This window comes from Balaenoptera musculus, chromosome 15, assembly GCF_009873245.2.
Source record: "Balaenoptera musculus isolate JJ_BM4_2016_0621 chromosome 15, mBalMus1.pri.v3, whole genome shotgun sequence".
NCBI classification, from domain to species: domain Eukaryota; kingdom Metazoa; phylum Chordata; class Mammalia; order Artiodactyla; family Balaenopteridae; genus Balaenoptera; species Balaenoptera musculus.
Window position 1 is genome coordinate 30,680,685 of NC_045799.1, and position 20,384 is coordinate 30,701,068.

General features: G+C 38.5%; 1 protein-coding gene across 4 annotated transcripts in view; it reads left to right on the top strand.

The window, feature by feature from the left end:
• Positions 1-20,384, top strand: part of ATRN (attractin) — a 159,985-nt gene that overhangs the window by 84,379 nt on the left and 55,222 nt on the right. For all 4 annotated transcript variants that reach the window (XM_036824232.1, XM_036824230.1, XM_036824229.1 and 1 more), the window contains 5 exons: positions 293-526; positions 8,606-8,743; positions 12,195-12,288; positions 14,453-14,505; positions 17,878-17,972. In XM_036824232.1, coding sequence (XP_036680127.1) covers positions 293-526; positions 8,606-8,743; positions 12,195-12,288; positions 14,453-14,505; positions 17,878-17,972 — 614 coding nt within the window. The remainder of the gene's footprint in view (positions 1-292; positions 527-8,605; positions 8,744-12,194; positions 12,289-14,452; positions 14,506-17,877; positions 17,973-20,384) is intronic.

Sequence of the window (20,384 nt, forward strand, 5' to 3'; positions counted from 1 at the left end):
TGCTCAATCCATGTAGTATCTCCACATCTTAATCTCCTAATTCATAAAGAAGTGCTTTCCAGGAGATGATCTCTAAACATCCTGGGATTGAGAGAGGAGGGGAGGAGTCTCTATTATATGTTGGACAAAATATTGGGCTCTTTAAAATTTTATTATGTCATTTAAACAATCACAATAGAATAGGAATTTTGACTCACAGAAGTTGAATAGTCTGTTAAAGAAAAAGGTAATTTAAATACAGTGAATTTAAGACTACATGTGATAGTGAATTGTAACTTATGTTTTTTTACAGCTGAAAATTGTTCAGGCTACTGTACCTGTAGTCATTGCTTGGAGCAACCAGGCTGTGGCTGGTGTACTGATCCCAGCAATACTGGCAAAGGGAAATGCACAGAGGGCTCCTATAAAGGACCAGTGAAAATGCCTTCTCAGGCCCCTACAGGAAATTCCTATCCACAGCCCCTTCTCAATTCCAGCATGTGTCTGGAGGACAGCAGATACAACTGGTCTTTCATTCATTGTCCAGGTAAGATGTCTTGTGTATCCAAAATCAAGTGTTTCACTACCTGTTTACAAAGAATAAAGCCTTGAAAGCTACATTATTTATATGGATTTCTTTAAGAAAAAAATAACAGATCGTTTTAGGAAACTATTTGTTTCTTGTGAAAAATATTTTTAATGTCAATTAATGAAAATACTAAGGACTTTAAGTGAGTTGTCTTGCTAACTTTCATTACAAAAGTATTGAAATAAGTTCATTATAAAAAATTAACTATTACAGATGTAGATAAAATAAAAACTAGAATTCCTCTTCTCATCTCTAGAAGGAAAAACTTTTAACAGTATAATATAGATACCTCTAGATATATAGTTTTTAAAATAAAAAATACTATGCTATACACTATGCATATGATATATTGTTCTGCAGTTTGCTTTTTACTTAAAAATACATTGTGACAATTGTCAGGGGAAAAATTTAAAATAAAATCTACTGCCAACCCAGAAATTCCTCTCCACAGATGTAGAAAAGAAAGAAACAGTTTTATTATTGAATAAGCATTAAACCAGGTTGTGGCCCACATCGCAGCAATCCACTAATGAGATTGCAAAATCGGAGAGAAATTCTACCCTTTTAAATATCCCAGCGTATATAATCCATTATATACATATTCTCGAAATGAAGATAACTTGTCTTCATGTGAGGATTTGACAGCACTGTTTGCTCTACATTCTTTCACAGTTCATTCTGAATTTACCTGGTAATTGGGGAGGCCACCTAGGTTAGTTAATTGCCTTTACCCAAAGGAGAAAACAAACTTGTATCTTTAAGGCAAGCAGGTGGTTACAGTTTGGACCCATTCCCACAGCGAGGGGAGGGGGGCTGGCTCCCTTGATGTGTACATTTCAAAGAGATGGCTCTTAAGCACTTAAGAAGGACATCTCTGCTTTGTAGTGCTGACTTGAAGTTTATTTAGGTTTAAAAAATTTACATACATATACATATCAAAGGAACAGGAAGGTGTTTTTTTTTAACATCTTTATTGGAGTATAATTGCTTTACAATGGTGTGTTAGTTTCTGCTTTATAACAAAGTGAATCACTTATACATATAGATATGTTCCCATATCTCTTCCCTCTTGCATCTCCCTCCCTCCCTATCCCACCCCTCTAGGTGGTCACAAAGCACCGAGCTGATCTCCCTGTGCTATGCGGTTGCTTCCCACTAGCTAGCTATTTTACGTTTGGTAGTGTATATATGTCCATGCCACTCTCTCACTTTGTCACAGCTTGCCCTTTCCCCTCCCCATATCCTCAAGTCCATTCTCTAGTAGGTCTGTGTCTTTATTCCCGTCTTGCCACTAGGTTCTTCATGACCTTTTTTTTTTTTTTTTTTTTTCAGGAAGGGTTTTTAAATACAGGTTTTCTTACTGAAATGGTCTAAGAAAAGGGAGAAGGAAAACCATCTCTTTCCCTTTGACAGGAAGAAAAAAGGAAAAATTCAGCCTGCCTGCCTGCCTCCCTCTCGCCCTCCTCCCCTCCCTTTGCCCTCTTCTCCCCTCTCCACTCCTTCCCTCTGTCCTTTCCCTTCTCCTTCTCCTTCCCCTTCCTTCCTATCCTTTCCAGTGGTTGATGCCAGAAGGAACAGACCTTGAGTTGACCTAAAGCTTGATCCTAGACCTGCTATGGTAGCTGTCCTGAGAAACCAACCCTGAAAAACTGGCCTTTGATTCAAACTTTCAGTAAATCTCAGGAATGTACTGATGGGCCTCCAGAGCAGTTGGGAGATGCTAGGCAGGTGCAAAGACTCCCAAGAGATTAGTGGATAAGAATTTCTCCAAGAGCCTGCCAGACATTGCCCCTGACCACTGGGTTCTTTGTGAGGACTTCTATAAGGGAAAGACCACTGTAAACAAAGATAAAGGGCCACAGGCAGACTGGAAGAAAATATCTGCAGGGTATATAACAAATGATTATCATCCAGAGTATGTAAACCTCTACCCTCCAAAAAAAAAAAAAAAAAAAAGCTGAATGTCAACCCAACAGAAAAAGTGGACAAAGTGAAACCGCTAGGTGTCTTTACCCCGGGGGTTGGGGGGTGGGCGCCATGGTGCTCCAAGGAGCTCCAGTCCTTTATGTCTCAGCACAGAAAGAATTCATCTAGGTGCTAAGTGATAGATAAGAAGGGATTTATTAGAATAGAACACTTGTGAGGCTTACAAGTGAGCAGGCTAGAGGGTGCCGCACTCCGAGAACTTAGTGGGCTACAGCTTTATGATCAAAGGAAAAATGGGGTGGGGGAAAAGACCACCTTCTTCCTCATTCTTGAGTAGACATCAGGCTTCCATCATAAGCTCCTCCTCCAGGTTGGGCAGGGGAGTTTTCTTGTCCCTGCATGGTCAAGCCAGGACTGTCACGACATTATGGAAAAATTATTTTAGGTTTCAGTACAGTATAAGGGTCTTTCACTTTCAATGTCACCCTTCCATAAATTATTGTTTTTTATGCATGCAGAGAGCATGTCCTAGGGGTCATTAACTTACTGAGCTCACTGGGCAGGATGTGGGTCTCATGCCACCATTGTTTTATTGTTTTGGGGCATGTCTCATGCTTCTGTTGCATGGTTTTGTTGCTAAGCAGGCCTGCTTAGTTTTGTGGTTAAGCAAACCTGCTTTCTTGAGTGATCATTAACTTACAGGGGTCTCCCATATTTTTTTCTACTTACAATCCCCTAGTGGGATTAACTGTTTAATCACCTACTTTGTCCCTTTATTCTCTTCCTATCAAAAGGATATAAAGTCATTCTCAGAAAAGGAAGTAGAGCAGGAAAATGCAAAATAAAATGAGAAACCAGCTTTTTATCTACAGAACTGGATTAAATTCTCTTTGTTCCTTTTTTCCTAAGATTTTGGAGGATCTACAGTTGCATTTCTAATCTACTAGTGGTTTAATTAATGAAATAGTTAAATCTGTGCTTTTCCACTAATATCAAGAATATATCAGGTAAAATGAAAATACACAGGATATAGGAAAATATTTACAAATTATATGTCTGATAAGAAGCTAATGTCCAGAATACATAAAGAACTCTTTAAACTCAAATAAGCACATGAAAAGATACTCAACATCATTCAGGAAACTGGAATTCTCATTAATTGTTGGTAGGAATGTAAAATGCTGTAGCCACTTTGGAAAACAATTTGGCAGTTCCTCAAAAAGTTAAACATAGATCCATCATATAGCCCAGTATATACCCAAGAGAATTGAAAATATATGTCCACACAAGAACTTGTACTGAGGGGCTTCCCTGGTGGTGCAGTGGTTGAGAATCCGCCTGCCAATGCAGGAAACACGGGTTCAAGCCCTGGTCCGGGAAGATCCCACATGCCACAGAGCAGCTAAGCCGGTGCGCCACAACTGCTGAGTCTGCGCTTTAGAGCCCACAAGCCACAACTACTGAAGCCCGTGCTCCGCAACAAGAGAAGCCACTGCAGTGAGAAGCCGGCTCACCGCAAGAAAGAGTAGCCCCCACTCGCCACAACTAGAGAAGAGCCCGCGCACAGCAACAAAGACCCAACGCAGCCAAAAATAAAAATAAATAAATAGATAAATTTATTTAAAAAAAAAAACTTGTACTGAGTGCTCATAGAAGTATTATTCATAATAGACAAAAGTGGCAACAACCCAGATGTCTGTCAGCCAGTGAGTGGATAAACAGAATGTGGTACATTCATACCATGGAATACTATTTGACAATAAAAAGGAATATAAAGTACTGATATATTCTACAACATGAATGAACCTTGAAAATATGCTGTGCAAAAGCAGTCAGATACAAAGGCTATATATTATATGATATCACTTATATGGAATGTCCAAAACAGGGCAAATATATAGAGACAAAAAGTAGATTATTGGTTGCTTAGGGCCGGGGGCAGAAATGGGGAATAATGGGCACAAAGTTTTCCAAAGTAGCTGTACCATTTTTCATTCTCACTAGCAGTGTAGAAAGGTTCAGATTTCTCCACATCCTTATCAATACTTGTGTCTGTCTGTTTGATTGTAGCTGTTCTAGTATATGAGAAATGGTATCTCACTGTGGTTTTGACTTGCATTTCCCTAATGACTAATGAAGTTGAGCATCCTATTGGCCATTTGTATGTGTTTGGAGAACTGTCTATTCAAATTGTTTGCCCAGTTTTAAATTGCATTATCTTTTTACTGTTGACGTATAAGAGTTCTTTATGAATCTAGATACAAGTCCCTTATTGGTTATACAGTTTGCAAATATTTTCTCCCATTCCATGGGTTTCTTTTTACTTTCTTATGGTATCTTTTGAAATACAAAAGATTTCGTTTTTCCCATGTGCTTTTGGTATTGTATCTAAGAAGTCAGTGCCTAACTAACCCAAAAATCGCAATTACTCCTGTGTTTTCTCTTTAAGGTTACATAGATTTATCTCTTTGTATTTAGGTCCGTAATTCATTTTGAGTTAATTTTTGTATATGGTGTGAGGTAGGGGTCCAAATTTATCTTTTTGCATGTAGTTAACCAGTTGTCCCTGCACCATTTGTTGAAAAGACTATTTTTTTACTATTGAATTTTGGGAGCACATTTGTTGAAAATCAGTTGAATGTAAGAACTTATTTCTGGACTCTCATTTCTATTGCATTGACCTATATGTCTGTCCTTATGCTGGTATCACACTCTTGATTTCTGTAGCTTTGTAGTAAGTTTTGAAATTGGGAAGTCTGAGTCCTCCAACTTTGTTCTTATTTTTCTAGATTGTCATGGCTGTTCTGGGTTCTTTGAATTTCCATATGAATTTTAGGATGAACTTGTCAGTTTCAGTAACATCAACAGAAAGCCAGCTGACATTTGATAGAGATTGCATTGAATCTATAGACCAACTGGGGGTATATTACCATCTTAACAATATTAAGCCTTTTAGTTTATGAACCTGGAATGTCTTTCTATTTCTTTAGTTTTTTATTTTCTTTCAGCAATGTTTTATAAAGTTTTCAATGTATATACCTTATGCTTATTTTGTTAAATTTACTATACAAAGTATTTTATTCTTCTTCATGGTATTGTGAATGAAATTATCTTAATTTCGTTTTCTGATTGTTCATTGTTAATATGTAGAAATACAGTTGATTTTGTATGTTAATCTTGTATCGTGCAACCTTGCTAAACTCATTATTTCTACTAGTTTTTTAGTGGATTAGGGTTTTCTATATACAGGGTTGTGTTGTTTACTAAGAAAGACAGTTCTACTGTCTTTCCTATCTGGATACCTTTTTAAAAAAAAATTTTGGGGGGCTAATTGGCCTGGCTAGAAATTCCAGTACAATGTTGAATAAAAGTGGTGAGAGTGGACATCATTTTCTTGTTCCTGATCTTAGAGGGAAAGAATTAAGTCTTTTTCCATTATGTATGATGTTAGCCTTAGTTTTTTCATACTTGTCCTTTATCAGGTTGAGAAATTTTCCTTCTATTCCTAGACTTTTGAGGGCTTCTGTCATGATTGGGTGCTGGATTTTGTCAAATGCTTTTTCTGTATCACGATGATGTGGTTTTGTTCTTTAGTTTATTAATATTATGTTATACTAATTGATTTAAGGATATTAAACCAGTCATTCATTCCTGGGATAAAGCCCATTTGCTCATGATGCATAATCCTTTTTACAGTGTTGCTGGATTTAGTTTGCTAGTTGGGTATTTTGTGTCTGTTTTCATGAGAGATATAGGTCTGTTCTATAGTGTTCTTTCTTGTGATGACTGTCTGACTTTGGTACCAGGGTAGTACTGGCTTCATAGAGTGAGTAGGGAAGTATTCCCTCCTCTTGTATTTACTGAAAGAGTTTGCAAAAGTATTAGTATTAATTCTTCTTTAAGTACTGGTAGAATTCACCAGTGAAGCCATCTGGGCTTGGATTTTTCTTTGTGGGAAGAGTTTTGATTATTCATTCAGTCTCTTAGTATAGGTAAGTAAAGTATAATACAGGCAGCTTTTCTATTTCTGCTTGAGTCAGTTTGGGTAATCTGTATTTTATAGGAATTTTTCTGTTTCATCTAAGTGATCAAATTTGTTGGCATACAGCTGTTCCTGTTATTTTCTGGCAAGTAGCTTTTTGGCTATATGTGTTCTCCTGTTTAATCTATTGAAGGGTTTTTGTTTTGTGTCTGATTTTGTTTTATCCTTTTCATTTTGCAAGGTCTCTAAATATTGTGAGGGTTTCTTCCAGAGCTTGCTTTCTTATTTTATGAATGCAATGATCTCTGAAGCCTCCTTGAATTTGCTAAAATTAGTATTTTTCGTTCTCTTAAGTTTCTTGCATTAATCCTTCCTTCAGAGTTAGTCATTCTGTGTGTTTATCTAGGTGGTGCTTTTAGGTTGATGATTTTCTCATACTAGTGATTCCTCAAGGTTGATTTGTATTTATAACTGAATGTCTAAGCTTATGAGTACTGGGTGAACTGAGGTGTCATGAAGGTGTGATGTGATGTCCTAAGGGAGAGGCTGGCTAGCTAGTACCAGGGCTCTCCAGCTCTGGTCTGCTCTGGCTGTTGTTGAATGGTCTGCATTCCTTCCACAGTGGAGGAAGGAAGGAGCAACGGACCAGGTGTGTGGATGCATTTGGCATGTTCATGGTTGTGCCACGTGCCTCCCCACTTGGGGCGTTCTGGCTAGAAATTCAGTGCTTCAGAAGTATTTCTCAGTACTTCTCATAGCACCTTTTCCTCTTATCCCAAACCCTTGTTTTTACATTTCTTCTATAATTTCAGTGAGATCTTGAAGAGGAAGAGAGAGAGAAGCATTTGTTCAATCTTTTTATCTTGAACCAGAATACAGATATTTTGGTAAATGATTTTAGGTATTACATTTTTCTGGTGTTGTGCTTTGCCCTTTTGCTATGTGCACAGTTGCTCATCTTCACAGGAAAAACATGTATAGTCCACAGATCTTAAGCAATTTTGGTGGAATTTTTGATGTAGTCATTTTTAAGTTCTTCAGTTGCAGTCTATTTAAAACAACTCAAATACCTACAGGGATGGGGTAGAAAGCAGGTGGGTAAACAGAACAGGTGCAAGGCCATGGAAAGTTGTCAAGGTGGAGACTGTATGACATTGATCAACCAAGACAGATCTGTAAAAGAGCAGATCTTAAATGTTTCACCACAAAAAAGAAATGGTAATTATGTGACATGATGCAGGTGTTAGGTATAGCTATGGTGGTCATCATTTTGCAGTAAGTGTATCAAATCAACACATTGTATACTTTAAATGTGCACTTTAGATTTACACAATGTTATATGTCAGTTATATCTCAGTAGAGCTAAGGAGAAAAAAAGACAGGTCTGCTTACAGGTTGTGCACTACATGAGTGACCCCACCTGAAGTATGCAGTGCACAACTGTCCTGAGCAGCCCTGAGAGGTCTAGGCCTCATATGCCTTTCTAGTTGTAAACTCCTGTATGCATCAGGAATCAGTAATTCCACTTATAGAAATGTTTACATATAAACATGGTTATTTTTCTAAAAATGAAAAATTGAAAGCAAACTAAATATCAAAATGTAATGGTTAAGTGACTGTTTGGCTTCATAGAAATCATTCTGCCATTTAAAGTTTTGTTTATGATAGATAAAATAATGTGGTAAAATAATTGTGATCTACATTTTAAAAAATCAAAATTGAAAATTAATATGACCACAACTGTGTAAAACTGTATAGAAAAAAATACTGGAAAGAAAGATCCAAATGTGGACAGTGATCTCTGGGTGGTGAAATTGTATATGATTTTTTTTTTCCCTTTCCTTGTATTTTTCAAATTTACTATCATGAGCATATATTATTTTTACAATGACTAACAACAAAAACTTTTTTTTAAATGGCTCTGGACTTTCACCTTGCTGTGGTATATTTCTGATTTTCCTGAACTAGCTCTTTTTTGATGTTTTGATCTTATTTCTCAAACTAGTTTTTAGTAGTTTTGATGATTATTTAGAAGCAATAAGGAACTTAGATCGTTGCAAATAAATCTTGTGGAACGTACTCCACCCAGCTGTACCATAGGAAAAGCCCCTTAAAATTCTTTCTTTCAGCTTGCCAGTGCAATGGCCACAGCAAATGCATTAATCAGAGTATCTGTGAGAAGTGTGAGAACCTGACCACGGGGAAGCATTGTGAGACCTGCATATCTGGCTTCTATGGTGATCCGACCAATGGGGGAAAATGTCAACGTAAGTCAAATTTTTCAGGGTTACTGATTGCAAACCAGGTGGCACATAATGCGTCTGTTTGACTTGTATATCTTGGAGGAAAAAAGCCACTTGGTTTCAGATATTGCATTTCTTAAGTTATACTTGTCAGGAGCTCAGCTGAGCTGGAGGAGAGAGAGCAGAGCTGCCTAGTGTCAGAATAGCCATTAAAGCAACTAGTCAAAAATGAAGGACTTCCCTGGTGGTCCGGTGGTTAAGACTGCACGCTCAATGCAAGGGGCCCGGGTTCGATCCTTGGTTAGGGAACTAGATCCCACATGCCGCAACTATGAGCCTGCATGCCACAACTAAAGATCCCCCGTGCAGCAACAAGGATCCTGCATGCCACAACTAAGACCCGGCGCAGCCAAATAAATAAATATTAAAAAGAAAAAAATGAAGGAGTTAAGCCTTTAATCACTTACTGTGATGGTATAAGCAAGAGGCTTAAACTGGAGAAAGCACTGACTCCCCTTGTTCCACTTTCCCTCCTGGAATGGTGCGCTGGTTGAGCGTCAAGTGGATCAGCATAGGCTTGGGGGTCAACTCGTTGTTGAGGGAGCCCTGAACAAAAAGGCCCAGCAAAAAGCCTTTTATGGACCCTGGGGTCGGGAGGGAGGGTGAAGGGGAAGGACGAAGAGTGGAAAAGTACCTGAGACTGAGAGTGGGTAAAGCCTCTTTGAGGTTCCCCTCCTCCTCCATATGGAAGCTCAGCAGAGGTGACTGAAGAAGACCTCTGCCCAAGGCCTCAGATAAAGAGACCTAGGAATGAAGGTTCCTGAGCTAGGAATGCAAATATGTGAAAGAGAGTGGCCGGCCAGGTGACCTGAGACCTTGACTCAACCCCCCTCAGAGACTTCCACCCAGGCTGGTGTGGGGAGGGCAGCTTTCCTGGTACAGCCCACCAGGGAAAGCCTTTGTCATTGTCTATGGTTCGGCCTCAAAAATCACATGTAGGTTTTTAACCAGGAGCTGGACTCCTCAGTACTTCTACTATTTTTAAAGATTTAAGTAGTCCCATGTTTCCCCATACATGTCAAATAGATTCCTGTAAGCAATAGGGTACTTTATTGTTAGTACACAAATTATATTTTTTAAAATGACAAGTGATACCAATAAACTACTTTTTGGTTTGTTCTAGTTTATAGTGGAAAGACCCGTCAGGTCTTAGTAGGAAAATAAATAAGAAAGGAAAATCTCTAACTACTTGCCATATCCCACCTCCAAACTCCTTAGCATGGCTCTTGAGAATCTGACCCCAGAGCATCCAGAAGAGAGTTAGTGTCCTAGTGGAACCTCCCTGGGGTTTAGTTGCTTCATCTGTAAAATGGGGATAGTAGAGTGGTTGTTGAAATGAAAGCAGTCAGCAGGACATAACAGGTAGATGTGAGCAATTATTATTACTCTTCTGATGTCCTTTCTCACCACTCTTAAGTAAAATTTCTTGCTCAGATTAAAAGGTATTAAGTAAAACTATTTTTTCACTCTTTGTGAATAGATTTCATCCATTAGACAGAAATCAGAGTACTTGACATTATTGAGTGGTGAGTATATATAAGGCATTGTGCTGGTAGCTACCTGAGACAGTGCTGCTTTTATTATCCTCAGGATCAAGTAGTCTGCCCAAGGTCTCAGTGTGAGATTTGGCCATGCTGAGAACCATATCCAGGATGTGTGACTTTAGCTGTTGGGCCTGGTTGTGCCACTGTGAGGGTGCCATCATCCCCATATCTTCAGCTCTCATCTTAGAAAAATTACATTCTCCTCTGTGGCATCTGTGAGGCCTGAGTACAGTTGTTCAGAACTCAGAGCTAGCTTTATTTTTTAGAGTCACAATCCATAATAGAAAGCATGATTTAAAAATACTGTGAGTGGGCTTCCCTGGTGGTGCGGTGGTTGAGAATCTGCCTGCCAATGCAGGGGACACGGGTTCGAGCCCTGGTCTGGGAAGATCCCACATGCCGCGGAGCTACTAGGCCCGTGAGCCACAACTACTGAGCCTGTGCGTCTGGAGCCTGTGCTCCGCAACAAGAGAGGCCACGATAGTGAGAGGCCCGCGCACCGTGATGAAGAGTGGCCCCCGCTTGCCACAACTAGAGAAAGCCCTCGCACAGAAATGAAGACCCAACACAGCCAAAAATAAATAAATTAATTAATTAATTAATTTTAAAAAAGAAAAGAAAAACACTGCCTGTGCTTCACCTTCAAAGATGAGCAGGTGGTGATGGGCCCAAAAGAAAAAAAAAAAATACTGTGAGTGACACCAAGTCTTTAATGTTTTCTTCTTAGAATTGTATAGTCCTTAAGCTATGGATAACAGCGATGAGTTTTTGAATGCTTACTGTGTTTTATTCATGTATTATCTCATTTAATCCTCCCCAAAACCCTACGGGATAGGCACTGTTATTATCCCTGTCACATGGATGAGGAGGCTGACTTAGAAAGGGAGCTAAGTGGAGGGACCTGAATTCAAACCCAGGCAAACTGAACTTTAGGCCTTTGCTTTTGTTAGCACACTGCACCTCTCTCCATCCTCAGTAGAGCCCCGAGTTGAACCCTAGTGTTTCTCACTCCAGCATAAATTTTCTTCGCCACTGCACTATTCTATTCATAGGTTTCTTTGGATTTTTTTTCTCCACCGGATTTCCTTTAAAAGTACACCTATCTCCAGCCTAATACTTTTAATTTATTCACAGAAAAACAGTTTGTAGAGTGAAAAGGTATTGAGCAAAAGGATTCATCTATTTCACCTGGAGTATAAAGTTTGTCATAGCTCACACTTATGTGTTGGATGAAAGTAGGTGGAGATGTGTTAGTGGCTAGAGGAGGGAGATGACAAGTCATTTGCTGTTAAGGAAGAAGAAGGCAGGCAAGGGTGTGAATCCTAGAGGGCCGCTGAAACACTGACCTGCCATTGGAATCCTGCCTCAGAAGCGTGGCCATTGTGGAGAAGTCTCCTCAGCTAAGGCAGAGCTTAGCCAGACCAACCCTCCCCCCAGAGGGCAGTCATCGCTCAGAGGTCTCTATGAGGACAGGGACTGTGTCTGTGTGCCACACTGGAGATGCTTCAGAAATGTTTATTGAGTGAATGAGAGAATGGTGATAGTGAAAAACGGAGTCTATTGCAAAGATCTTTGCAAAGTCTATTGCAAAGTCTGTTGCAGAGGGATGACCTCAGATTGGCAGCAGACACTGACATTTCTCTTTCCTCCTGGCCTGTGACTTTGGCTTCTTTAATGTTGCCTTGACATTATTTGAGATATATCACTAGCTAAAAAACAAGAATTGTACCCCTTAAATGAATGCATTTATTTTACCTGGCTTTCCTGTTGAATCCAGTTGAGATAATATTATTTGTTTTAGGAAAAGTCTCTAATAGTGGTAATCTTTTAAGCCAGTTGTGACCACCCACTTTCCTTTTCCTTCTCCCCAGCATGCAAGTGCAATGGGCACGCGTCGCTGTGCGATACCAACACGGGCAAGTGCTTCTGCACCACCAAGGGTGTCAAGGGGGACGAGTGCCAGCTGTGAGTACCACACTCCTGGGACTCCTGCCACAGGCCATACCTCATCAGGGAGGGCCAAGGGGCTGTGAAACTGCCTGAACCCCAAGAGCCACCCTTTTCTCTGGGCCTTGTTGCCGTGGGCTCTGAGGGATCCCAAGTTGATTGACTTGAAGTTTTGCCCTTTCTCCTTCAGATAGGTGTAAGTTAGTCACCCTCCATACTGGGAAGGTTGTCAGTTTAGCAGTAATTCCTTAATGGCTCTTTAAATCACAATTTTATGTTTGAGTGACACTGACAGTTCCTTGCTTGCTGACTTGGATTAGTCTTTTAACTTCACTAACAACTTGATTTTTGTCATATCAGGAGATTTTCCTAAAAGATAGAGTTAGAAGAGCTGGTATTCCAGGACAGTATTTTATTTGGCATTTTGGTTGTCTAATAGAGAGGTCATCTTGCCTTTAACACACCCTCCCTGTTCTAGCATTTTCCTTGGTGAAGTATGTCAAACATTTTCCGGGGAAGAGTTTGGGGTTCCCATCCATGAGGATGCAAACAGCATCAGGCAGATGTGGGGATTCAGCCCTGGCTGTGCCTCCACTGAGTAGGGTGCTGTTGAGGCAAATCACTTAACTGTGTTAAGCCTCATTTTCCCCATCTATCAATAGTGAGGCTAGTGGTAATTGTTTTTAGTGTCCTGGTGAGTTGAAACAAGAGAGATTGTTCCCCAGGGTCTCTCTGCCTCACCAGAAAACCTCATAAAATAAGCTCTCAATTTAATTTTTAAGTCTAGACTCCTGTAAATAGAAAAATGTAATAGAGCAAAATTAATAACCCCTGCCTTCAGTTAATGGTATACAACAAAGAAATGAAGTGTAGATCTAGTGAAAGACTTTCTCTTTAGGAAATTTTAAATATAAACAAGTGCTGATAATCACTCTAGATAAAAAGATACAACATCCTTGTATTATTTATCTGGCAAAAGTGCTTCACCCAAGCTTTCCCCTCCTTTCCTCACAGTTCATAGCTATTGTGCCTGCCTGAATCACTTTGTAAAGTGGGAGCCTGGGTTTTACTGATGTTCATAGATGATATTTATGAGGAAATTAATAATTCTTTTTTACTAGAACTTATTTTTTTCTCCAGACTGATGAACCATGTCCAAGGGTTGTTTTTTGTGTTTTGTTTTTTAAGTGATTCTTGGTTTTTAGCCTTCTCTCACTTGTATTTAAAGAACAGGTTCAATTTATCCAGGAAAAGTGAATATATGAAAAATGTTTTTATTTTTTTTCAATAACAGCTCTGATTTTATTGCAGTAATAAAAACAGACAGCTAGATGGCCCTAGGAGAAAAACACATGTAAGATAGCCATTCTTCCACTTAGCCACCATTTACATCTTGTGGCATAATCTTATCTAAACAGTTTGCCTTTGCCACAGTCTCATCTACACCCACACATTCCAAAATGGATAAAAACTTACTACTTTATTAGCAACTAACCACAGGTAAATCAATTTGAAAACTGTTTTAACTGCACTTTTAGAAGACTATTTAGTCCATACAAAAGTGAACATGTGTTTTTCATGATAATAAATAGAATCTAAATTTTATTTTATTTGAATTTATCTCATGTGCTTTGGCAAGTGTTTATCAGTTGGTGGTGGTGTGAACTGCTGGGCAGTCAGCATTGAAAATGAATGCAAAGTCTTGTTAGTCCATCTGATTTGAGTAACAGTGAAGAATGTAATTATACTGACTCAAAAACTGGTAGTTTGGGCTTCCCTGGTGGTGCAGTGTTTGAGAATCTGCCTGCCAATGCAGGGGACACGGGTTCGAGCCCTGGTCTGGGAAGATCCCACATGCCACGGAGTAACTGGGCCCGTGAACCACAACTACTGAGCCTGCGCGTCTGGAGCCTATGCTCCGCAACAAGAGAGGCCGCGATAGTGAGAGGCCCGCGCACCGCGATGAAGAGTGGCCCCCACTCGCTGCAACTAGAGAAAGCCTTCGCACAGAAACGAAGACCCAACACAGCCAAAAATAAATAAATAAATAAATAAATAAATAAATTTTAAAAACAAAAAAAACTGGTAGTTTATATAAAAAGATCTACTTGATTTTAAAGTGAATGTAGATTCTAAGTAACAACAGAAAATAATCTTCATTTTTTTCATTTTTTTCCCCCAGATGTGAAGTAGAAAATCGATACCAAGGAAACCCTCTCAAAGGAACATGTTATTGTAAGTGTTTTTGCAGTTCTCATTTGTCTAGAAGCAAAGTAGTTCAGTAAAACATTATTTTCTTTAACATGGTTTGAGAATGATAAGTGCTATAGGAATATAGTAACCACCCATAGAAGTGTCGCCTAATTTGATGTGTTACATTCTATTAAATTTAATACATATGTAAATACTATTTTAAGCTGCTTTAATTCTGGTTGTGGTTTATATCAGTATGTCCATAGCAAATATCAGGGAAGAGTACAGAGATACACGTCTCTGGCTTTCCTGATTTACGTTCTCTTGAAACCTTATTTCATTTGCCATTATCTGGTTGGGGTCATTGTATGTCATATTTTAGGATCGATCAAAAACAGAATTCTTAAAATATAGTTGAAGTTATCCTCTCTGAAACTGATTTGTGTTAACCACCTCTCTAGGAACTAATATGTAAAATAAAATATCTAGTGACTGACTTACAGTGAATGGTAAATCTGGCAAGGTGACCAGGTCCTTATGGGTAAATGCATTTTCTTCTTGTAGGAGAATCCACATACTAGGTCAGATTATGGAACCAGAGGAAAATGAGCTAATGTTTTCACATTCTGCTATAATTATATACTGGCTTTTCTGGGTTAAATAATGTCCCCTCAAAATTCATGTCCAGCTAGAACCTATAAATGTGTTTTTCTAGAAAAAAACAAGAGAAAAACTTCATGACCTTGTATATGGGAAAAGGTCCTTAGATGTGATTCAAAAAGCACAATTCATAAAAGAAAAACTCGTTTATTAGGACTTATCAAAATTTAAAACTTGTGTTTTTAAAAAATACTGTTTAAAAAGTAAAAAGGGACGTCCCTGGTGGTGCAGTGGTTAAGAATCCGCCTGTCAATTCAGGGGACACGGGTTCAATCCCTGGTCCAGGAAGATCCCACATGCCACAGAGCAACTAAGCCCGTGTGCCACAACTACTGAGCCTGTGCTCTAGACCCCGCGAGCCACAACTGCTGAGCCTGCATGCCACAACTACTGAAGCACACGCGCCTAGAGCCCATGCTCCACAACAAGAGAAGCCACCACAATGAGAAGCCCACACACTGCAATGAAGAGGAGGCCCCACTCACCACAACTAGAGAAAGCTCACGCGCAGCAATGAAGACCCAACGCAGCCAAAAATAAATTAATTAATTAATTTTAAAAAAAGTAAAAAACAAGCTACAGACTAAGGAAAATGTTTACAAAGCGTATCTTTGATTAAGAGTTTGTATTCAGAATATATAAAGAACTCTTACAACTGGATAAGGGGACAATTTCAGTTAAAAACAAAGATTTGAATAGACATTTCACCAAAGAAGATAGACGAATTGCCAATAAGCACATGAAGAAATGTGTAACATTGTTAGACATTTGGGATATGTGTATTAAAACCACAATGAGGGGGCTTTCCTGGTGGTGCAGCGGTTAAGAATCCACCTGCCAATGCAGGGGACACGGGTTCGAGCCCTGGTCCGGGAAGATCCTACATGCCGCAGAGCAGCTAAGCCCATGTGCCACAACTACTGAGCCTGTGCTCTAGAGCCCGTGAGCCACAACTACTGAGCTCACGCACCACAGCTACTGAAGCCCGCCTGCCTAGAGCCCGTGCTCTGCAACAAAAGAAGCCACCGCAATGAGAAGCCCATGCACCGCAACGAAGAGTAGCCCCCACTAGCCACAACTAGAGAAAGCCCGCACGCAGCAAAAAAGACCCAACGGAGCCGAAAAAAACACAGTGAGCTACACCCCTAGAATGACTAGAATCAAAAGCCAATACAGTGGCTTAATAGAAGACAACTGGATTCTCATATATGCTTCTGCATTCAATCTGTTGCACTATGTCTCTTTGGTTAAAGTACACACAAAAAAAACCTGGCCCCACCAGACATATAGTTAGAAAAGGATGGAGTGTTTTAATAACCTTTTCAGGTAACTGGGTATTATCCTTTGATACCATATCAAAACCAGGCAACTGGTCATTTCTTAAAGGTTAGTTTATAAAGTGAAACCTGAAACCATATCAATTAATTTTTTGTAATCTGGTACCTTATATTTCTCTGTCTTGAAAAATAAAAGCCAATACCAAGTTTTAGCAATGATGTGGAGAAAGTGAAACCCTTATAAATTTTTTGTGGGAATATAAAATGGTTTTCCACTTTGGAAAATCATTTGGCAGTTTTTTGAACAGTTAAAAATAAACTTACCAACAACTCCCCATTTCCCTCTTCCCCTACCCTCTAACAACCACCATTCTACTTTGTCTATATGACTTTGACTATTCTAGGTACCTCATATAAGTGGAAATATACAGTATTTGTCTTTTTGTGATACATTTATTTCATTTAGCATAATGTCCTCAAGGTTCATTCATGTTGTAGCATGTGTCAGAATTTCCTTTCTCTTTAAGACTGAGTGATATTCCATTGAATGTATATACCACATTTTGTTTATCCATTCATCTGTTGATGGACACTTGGTTTGCTTCCACCATTGGGCTATGATCTCTTTGGCTGCTATGAACATGGTTGTACAAATAGCCCTTCAGGATCCTACTTCCAGTTCTTTTGGGATATACTCAGAAGTGGAATTGCTGGATCATTTGGTAATTCTATTTTAATTTTTTGAGAAACTGCCATACTGTTTTTCACAGCAGCTGCACCATTCCCACCAGCAGTGCACAAGGATTCCAATTTCTCCACATCCTCACCAACACTTTTTTTGGTGGTAGCCATCCTACTACAGGTGATGTGTTACCTCATTGTGGTTTTGATTTGTATTTCCCTAATGATCATTGATGTTGAGCACCTTTTCATGTGCTTATTGGCCATTTGTATATCTTCTTTGGAGAAATGTCTATTAAGTCTTTGCCCATTTTTAAATCGGGTTGTTGAATTGTACATTACTTCTTAGAATTAAATTATACTATCTTTAGCCAGTAGGCTCTTTTTCAAGCTATGTTCTTTTGCTACATTACATTAGTCTTTGAATGCTTTCTTGCTTTCTAGAATAAGATAACTGAGGCACATATTCCTTGCCCCAAACCTGGAATCAACCATTTTTACTTGGAGTCTTGGTTTCTTTTATACCATTAATTTATAGCTTTGTATCTTTAAGCATAAATAGATGCTCAATTAATATTTGTAGGTAAGTTAGCTTGGAGCCTAAAATCTCAACCAGGGTCATGATACAAGGAGGTTTTGGTGGGTTAACTCAAACAAAATGACATTGCCCACAGACTTTGCCAAAAGTGCTTTCCTGGCTGTTGAATATTTATGAGAAAATCAATCTGTATCTCTAGAGACCTATTCTGTTTTGTTTCGTTTCAGTTTTTAAATACATATTTCTTTCTTTCCATAGATACTCTTCTTATTGACTATCAGTTCACCTTTAGCCTATCCCAGGAAGATGACCGCTATTACACAGCCATCAATTTTGTGGCTACACCTGATGAAGTAAGATTTAAAAGTCTTCTTACTTTGTTTTGAATTTGTGTGGAACTTTTTCTTGGTCACTATGGATAGAAGCAGTGCCTTAGCGGCGGTCTCCAGAGTGGAGTCCACAGGATGATGTTTAGAGGTACAGGAAAGAAATGTTAGAATCTACATTTATCTCCTTTCTATTTAAAAGGTGAGATTTACCATGTTGTTAAGATTTACCATGATCTGATATACAGAGTGACATTGACTCCACACATACTTGGTTTGCCCATCAGCCCATCACAGCCCCATACAGGAAAGGAGAGGAGACTGCAAGGGGAACTTCCCTGTTAGGGGGGCAGTGTCAGAACCCAGATTTACCCTCTCAGAATGGAAATTAATACCAGTGATGCAAGGCAGGGGTGACACTTACGCTCCTAGAATGAGTTCTTATCCTCATTAAGAGGTAAAAACAGTGAAGAAGTCAGCCAGAAATAATTGAAATTACTAAGGTAACTATTTGAAATGTATTTTTATATCTACTGTTGTTAATGGTAAACCCCAGCCTGCCATAAGGTATTACCTAGAGGTAAAAGGGAGCCAACACAGCATGACATTTAAAAGTAAAGCATCTAGAGTATGAACATGCACCTATATGATTTCTTCAGTGAAATATAAAGTCATTTAATACCTCCTCTGGTACATAATGAAATTTTACTAAACCTGATGGTAAATTATTTAGGAGCCTCCTTGGAGGTTTCTTATTTTTCATCAACATACACAAAGCCATTTACCATTACAAAAATACAATAAATGTAACAAATAATACATGGAAAACAATATGATAATAAGCCAAAGTGTATTCCTTTGATAACAGATGTTATCAGCAAGCACTGCTAAATTTAAGAAATAAATAAATCAGTAGTAAAATGAAGTCCAGTGTGGGATGTTTACAATTAAATGAAAGTAAGATTTGTTTTTTGTATTCCACTTCAATGATAAAATTAAGAAGAGATGTACTAGAGAAGATACATTCTCATGAGTGAATAGCTTTTTAAGTAAAAATAATAAATGACTTTCAATGAAAATGTTTTGTGGAAAAACTGTGTTGGTATATCATTTCAGTGGCTGTACTGACCAGAATTTTTTTTTTAATTTTTTAGAATAAGGCTATAGCAAAAGTACCACACATGAAATTTATTTACTGCCTTGTTTCTCTTATGACAGAATGTTTAATAGTTACACAATGTATGTGTCCTGTCTTTTACAAAAGCACCAAGATTTCAAGGTTATTAATCCTTTCCAGGGAAAGAAGTAATCGCTAGTAATGTGCTACCAGCAAATATTAAAAAATAGGGAATTCCCTGGCGGTCCAGTGTTTAGGACTCCATGCTTCCAACTGCAGGGGGCACGGGTTCGATCCTTGGTCAGGGAACTAAGATCCCACATGCCGTGATGCCTCTAAATAAATAAATAAGTAAATAAACACTTGAGCTGTCCCTTTAAGAGAATGGTGAGGCCTTATTAATAAATGAGAAGGTAACTGCTTTATGAGAGAAACTTCTGGTTTGGAGATCACGTTTTGGAAATAGCTGTTTGGAAATGCTTCCATTGTTGTAATTTTTGTGCTGTAAAAACTATCAAAAGAATGCTCTTTAAAATCTCAATTTTCTAACCTGTTTTAAAAATCTTTCAATGTGAAGAATTTCAGCAGGATTGGATTCAAAAATTTAAAACACAACATCTGACTCATTTGGAAAAACAATTTTTTGGCCCCAAGAAAGAGATTTATTAGCCAAATTTCAGGGAAAACTAAAAATTAGTATCATGATTTACCCAACACAACTGACAGTGCTCTTCTTCCAGCTGGCCCAACACATTCCTCAGAGATACCTTTTTCAGTCATTAAAACCAAGAGTCACAATAAATTAAACTAGCTCTTCAAACTGCTGTATCTCTAAGTGGTATACAAAGTTTTCAAAGGTAATAAAACATATTCTGTCATATTTCTCTTGAAATAATATTTTTAGTAAGAGAAAAATGTTCTTAATCATGGGTGAAGACAATTAAAAGTTTTTAAATTTAGTTTATTTCAGCTTTATGTGCTATTCCTTAAAAACCACTTCCATTTTGGAGAACTTTACACTGTATAATCTATGGGTTCAGAAGTACATAGGTTTGATTTATAAGTTAGTATAAATTGAGACACTTGACCAAGTGTTTTATTCTTCAGACATTTGGAAAGGGCTGCCCAGAGGATCCTTAAGAGGCTGATTCCCTAACATAGGTCACAGGATGTAAGTCACTGTTGTCTGGTGAGGGTCTTTTTAAAAGATACTTTTTCATGGAGTTAGGCATTTGATAAAGCATTAAATCCCATATACTTTTTTTTTAATTTAACTAATTAATTTATTTATTTGGTTGCACTGGGTCTTGGTTGCAGCAGGC